The 6,344-nt window shown below is 38.6% G+C and overlaps 1 protein-coding gene across 1 annotated transcript; it reads left to right on the forward strand.

Annotated features, from left to right (window-relative positions):
- The first annotated feature begins 916 nt into the window (after positions 1-916).
- On the forward strand, positions 917-2,935 carry LOC122662321 (lysM domain receptor-like kinase 4). Its single transcript, XM_043857919.1, has one exon. The coding sequence runs from the start codon at positions 987-989 to the stop codon at positions 2,919-2,921; it is 1,935 nt and encodes a 644-aa protein (XP_043713854.1). The 5' UTR covers positions 917-986; the 3' UTR covers positions 2,922-2,935.
- The last annotated feature ends 3,409 nt before the right edge of the window (positions 2,936-6,344 follow it).

Below are 6,344 nucleotides of genomic sequence, written 5' to 3' on the forward strand. Positions count from 1 at the left end.
GTTCATGATCTAAAGTCATCATCACAAGATGACGCATCTACAAGACACTGGTCTCTTTACAAATAATAAGCCTAGATCAGCTCGATTTCAATATGTCTTTTTACTTTCACAAATATCTCTCCATGTTGCCCTTAAGAGCAGGGTTTTACAAAACAGAATTGGGATCGAATTGGGCAGTACCAATTCTGATTTGAATCGACTAGAATCGGTTAGAATCAGCCAAAAATATGATAGAATCCATTGATTCTCGATTTTTTAAACACTAGTTATACTATGTTTGGTATGTATTCTACGTCAATAATGTATTCCAAGAAATCTTGCCAAACGCAGTTTAATTTAAAAAAAAAAAAAAAGTCATACGATTTTAAATGCTTTCAAAATAAGTATGGTTGAACAATACATTCTCTTTAACCACAACTTAGAGCTCAGATCTTTAAGGGGTGGTGTGCTGGGGACCCACAAAATATCGAGGTTGAAAAGATGAGATACAACAAATATACAATAAAATAAATAATAGGTTCATATATTTAAGATCATGAGTGGAAAACGAAGAATGTGTTTGATATGATTTCTTAAAATGCATTATTGACTTAGAATGCATTGTATGAATGCATAACAAATGCAACCTGTAGTAGAGTATATACGGAAAACAAAGAAAACGAAAACGTACATGAAGAGTCATTTCTCGGTGAATGGGGAGATCCATGCCATCGTTTTTGCTGGTTCAAAATTCAAATACTGATGACAACAGAGAAAGAAGAAAGGAGCAGTCAAGCAAGCAATCCTTGTGTGCCTTCCATACCCTTCTGAGTTCAGTTGGAACTTGGAATATTGATATTTTAACTTCAAATGATTGACTACAGATATGAAAGTTGGAAGACTCCATCTGCATATATAATGAGAGATTGGATCCATTGGGATTTGGGAGTGGACGGAAAGTTCAATTTAAGAATTTTTTTTTTGAGTTCTGCCTTTCTAAAATCCAAATGGGTGTTCTTCAATCTTTGATCCTTCTCTGCATTATTTCCTTGATTTCTTCCTCATCTGTCACTCTTGCTCAGCAACCTTACGTGGGGTTGTTCACCTCTGATTGCCAAAACACAAATAGTTCAACTTCTGTTCTTGGTTACTTCTGCAATGTCGTCAACCCAACTTGCCAGTCTTACCTAATCTACAGATCTCAACCCTCATATGATACCGTTTCTTCCATCGCTTATCTCTTTGGCTCTGACCAGTCTCAGCTCGCCCAGATTAATTCAGTCTCTGAGAATGAGATCTTCGGAACAAACAAGGAGGTGATCGTTCCCGTCAATTGTTCCTGTTCCGGTCAGTTTTCTCAGGCAAACACTACTTACTCTGTTCAACTACATGATACTCCTTTCTTGATCGCTAACGACACCTTACAAGGCCTTTCTACCTGTCAAGCTATCCAGAATCAAAACATCAACCTTACGGCTACGAACCTCAATGTTGGCCAAACGATTACCATACCCCTTCGGTGTGCTTGCCCCAGCAAAAATCAAAGTGATGCTGGCATCAAATATCTACTCAGTTACACAATCGGTCAGGATGATTCTCTTTCCGCTATAAGTGGGCAGTTTCAAGCTAACTCCATGGATATCCTTGCAGCTAATGAGCTTTCTGATCCTAAGAACATTTACCCCACCACAACCCTCCTTGTTCCTTTACGGTATCCACCATCCAGTTCTCAAACCTCAAGCCCACCACCTCCGCCTTCTTCCACTCCTCCTCCTCCTTCTCCCTCTCCATCACAGAGTACATCTTCAAATAAAATATGGCTCTATGTTGTTATTGCAGTTGCTGCGTCCGTTGGTACCATGGTGATTGTCTTTCTCATAATCTTCTCTCTTTGGTTTCGTAAACCTAAGAGGGGCGAAGCTGATCCTAAACTCATCTCGAAGAAGACGACCAAGGATTATTCAATTCTCACCTCAGGCACGCTCAACAAGAGTTCAGAGGTAGAATCCAGCGAGTTCCTTGCGGGTATTGCTGACATTGCTTCCATTAAAGAGTATAAATTTGCAGATTTGCAATCTGCTACCGAGAATTTCACCCCCAACTGTTGGATCAATGGATCTGTCTACCGTGGAAAGATTAATGGGGACCTAGCTGCTATTAAAAAGATCAATGGGGATGTCTCCAAAGAAATAAATTTACTCTCCAAGATCAACCATGTCAATATTATCAAGCTCTCGGGTGTTTGTTTTAATGAGGGGAATTGGTATTTTGTTTATGAGTATGCCATGAATGGACCTCTGAGTAACTGGATTCGTAGTAACATGAGCAGGCCAAAGGTTTTAAGCTGGACAGAGAGAGTACAGATTGCATTGGATGTGGCCAAGGGGCTTAATTATCTCCATAGCTACACCAATCCTCCCTATGTCCACAAGGATATAAAGAGCAGTAATATTCTTCTGGACAGTGATTTCAGGGCTATGATAGCCAATTTTGGTTTAGCAAGGTCTACAGAAGAGCAAGAAGGTGGCTTCGCATTGACAAAGCACATTGTTGGGACAAAAGGTTACATGGCACCTGAGTATTTGGAGGATGGTTTGATCTCTCCAAAGCTGGATGTTTATGCATTTGGGGTTGTAATGCTGGAACTAATCACTGGAAAAGATGTTGTTTCATCTCAAGCGGAAGATTTGCTCTTACTTGATGTGTTAATAGCTATACTCCATGAGGAAAATACAGAAGAAAAGCTAGGAGGATTTATAGATCCTTCTCTACAAGCAAAATATCCTTTGGACCTGGCTCTGTCTCTGGCCAGACTAATAGAGAGTTGCTTAAGTAAGAATCCAGCAAGTCGACCAGGTATGGATAAGATTGCGCAGTCCCTCTCAATAATCGTCGCTACTTCAGTATCTTGGGAATCACTTCTCTTGGGTACAGAGGTTTAACAGCAGTTCATAGGGACTGTTACTTCATTCCAGCCATTATTTTTTTTTGCCAAGTTAATAAACAACTTAAAGTCATCAATGAATACCAAGGGGTTGTTCAGAATACTTATAGGTCTCAAGTTGTAAAACTTCATTGCTATAGCAAGATAAATTGATGTATTCTTCTGTTCATCTTCTCTGTCTTCTCATGCTTGTGATCTGGTTTGTCTGTAAACATTTCAATAATTACAAGTTGGCTGTAATTGGGTAGACCCTGCAACTCCATAAGCTGCAAAGTTTCATTAATCTATGTCAATTTAAAGAAATGTGTTCATATCATCACCTAGTGTTTTTTTTTTTTTGTTTTTGTTTTGGGTGAATAAATCACCTAGTGTTATATATATGGAGATGAGAGATTTTTTTTTTTTTTGATTTCCTATAAGAAATATTTCCGAGGTTCGAGTCTCTGGAAAGAGCCTCTCCACAGTGTGGGGGTAAGGCTGTGGACATTCTAACCCTCCCAAACCCCACAGTGGCGGGAGCCTCATGCACTGGGTATGCCCTTTTTTTTCATGTAAGAAATATTTATAAGAATTTCAATATGAATAATCTTAAATTGAGAGAATGATCTTATCTGTCCTGGCACCCAAAATTCATATTCATAGTTGGAGATCTTTTATCACAAACTTGTTCGAAACCACAATAGGTAAACACATCAAATGACAACGGGTGGACTCAGTCATCTCAATTGACACTATCCTTAAGAACATACACGCTCTTATGGTGCAACAAGGAATATTGTGTATTGACATACCCATTGCTCACATTGAGTTGTGAATCTAACTAAGTTGTTTTGTCATTAATTATATGACCATTCAACAGAAATTTCAACTATCAATCGTATGACCCATCATGTATTAGAAACTTCAAGGAGAAAAATACAAATCATTTTTCAGATTTTTATAATAGCAAATTACAGTTAATAAACAAACTTTGCACATTGCAAAATGTGAGAGTTCACGAAGGTGACACATAATGTAAGAATAGGATTAGGGAGACCCCAAGGTTCCCTAATCAAATAGTCACATGTCAAATTTCAACCTGAGGGAGTTAGCCCAGTAGCAATAATATAGAAAATAAAAATTCAGGACCACGGGAGAGTACAAAGTAATGATTGAAGTAACATACGCAAGCATGGATATAAATGGGAATGCATACCAATGCATGGGAGGATATTTGATTAAATTACATTCTTAAATTTGATATATGATTCTCATGATCATGGCTAATCTTCAGATTTAACAATCCTCTGTTCCTACTGTTGCGTTTTGTGTTCTTGGCAGGTATATCATTGACCTCTTCAGTCTTTAACAGAAAAGTTGCATCACCTTAGGCACAACCAATTGTTGTAACTACAGTCTGCTTCATTTATGTTACTTCTCCATAATAAAGCGATGACTGGTTTTGTCCATCATCAAACAAGAGTGTATGGACAACCAAAGGAGTCTCCTATTATCACTCACTACGGCCGGCCTACCGTGCAGGGCAACATCCTAGACACTACTAGCAAGATATTAAAATTTTGGTGGAAATTGCCCATCCTGCCCGGGCACAAAAAATTCCTCTGGAAGTCTCTTGGGAATTCACCAACAAAGCTCAAATTGTTTGGACATGATGTTTGGGGATACAATGTCTTGCATTCCGTCACTTGTATTAGTGGGTTGGTTTCAAAAGGTCGTTACGAGGCTGTAGGGGCCAAAAGTGGGAGTGAAGGGAGATTTGGGGGATGCAGGGATTCAAGAGAGCTATTTGAGTATTTTAGTAAAATTCCTGTATAAGTTTTTGTTATAAATTTGTAACGAAGGTTCTTTCTCTGTAATGCAATTTGAGAGATGTGGGGACGAGCTGCTGTCACACTATTCTCCATTGATAGTAAAACAGATCTCATCTCACCATCGACGTAAACAATCATGCATAACCACGTAAATCCTTTTGTGTACTATGTGATTGTTTGCGATTTTCAATCTTTTCTGCGTCATCATAGGTTTCATTTTCTACACATGGGTGAGATTCGAGATCAATCTTGCTTGCTTTGTGGTCGTGGCATAATGTGACTTTTAGACTGTTTAGGCATGCATACTCGGAATAGATTCTGGGTGTAGAACACATTCTGAAGAAAGAAAATTTCTTTCAACACACTGACTTTTCCATCAGCTCTACTTTGTAAATGGAAGCTGGGGCAGCCTGGAGAGGGGTCACTGAAGCATCCATATTGAAGATCAAGAATGTCAAAATTCGAAGTGATTGTCTCCACTTAGTTCCTCTTCCTCTATTGCAGCAACTAGGATATGATGATTGTCCATGCAAATAATTAATTTGGACATCAAGTCCATAGTGCTGGAGTTCCTATCAACCTCTATCAAGTTTGTTAGTTCTTTAGTGTGAGAGTCATACTCCATTGCTGCCATCTTGTGTTGGTGAAAAACTTTGTTGGCAGATTCAACTACCCCATATCATATGTTAGAAGAGAGTAAAGACATTCATTTAAATAAAACAGATATTTTTAGCCGTGAATTGCTCCAGAGAATCCAGAATCCCATGAAATCACCTCAGAAGTGACCCCAGATGCTCACTGTTTGCCTTGAGTATTTCATGCTCTGTTCTTCAATAAAACCTCTTTCTACCAACAACAAAAAAAAAAAGATGCTCACTATTTGCCAATTCAAAAGCCAGATAATAAATACAGGAAGCCTTACTTCCTTATAGCTCACTCCAATCTTCGGGCCATATACATCGGTATGACGTGAAATTAGGTGAGCCTTGTAGAGTTCCCCATAGAACTTTCATTAACCGGATAGATAATATACCAAAAGAAAAAGTAAAACAGTAAGCCACCAATAAAGAAAAGAGGGTAGATTCATCCCACAAAATTGCCAATGAATCCTCCAAATGTAGCAGTGTTTTTACAATCTTACAATCAGCTCAGGGTCCATTTGTTTCAACAGAAAATTATATCCTGCAAATTCAACTCCTTAGTTGTAACTTGTTTCACATTTCTTTGCCCATTTTGTCCATTTCTTTGTATTGTACATGACAAGAAAGCGAGGAAAAGAGAGATCAAGGAAAAGGATCCAGACACACAACTAGGGGGGGGGGGGGGTGCATTTATTGTTGGAACAGATAAAACCTTGGCAGAAGAGCAAGAGAGATAAAGGACCATTGCATGGTCAATAATTCCGTCAGTTCAAGTTATCAGATTGGGTCAATATTTGGCTGGCTTGCTGGATTTTTTCTACCAATTATGGACATACAGATTTGGTCTGCTTCCCATTGGAATGTTCTAAGCATGAAAATAATTGAACAATGAACACCCAAAGACTGGTAATCATAAAAATAGGAATAAAGAGTGTAACATGGAAAGGAGACCATGGAAGGAAGGCAAGA

This window comes from Telopea speciosissima, chromosome 5 (assembly GCF_018873765.1).
Source record: "Telopea speciosissima isolate NSW1024214 ecotype Mountain lineage chromosome 5, Tspe_v1, whole genome shotgun sequence".
Classification (NCBI taxonomy): domain Eukaryota; kingdom Viridiplantae; phylum Streptophyta; class Magnoliopsida; order Proteales; family Proteaceae; genus Telopea; species Telopea speciosissima.

What these genes read in the sequence shown, in the direction of transcription:
- LOC122662321 (XM_043857919.1), top strand. Translation starts at nt 987, where the DNA reads ATGGGTGTTCTTCAATCTTTGATCCTTCTCTGCATTATTTCCTTGATT.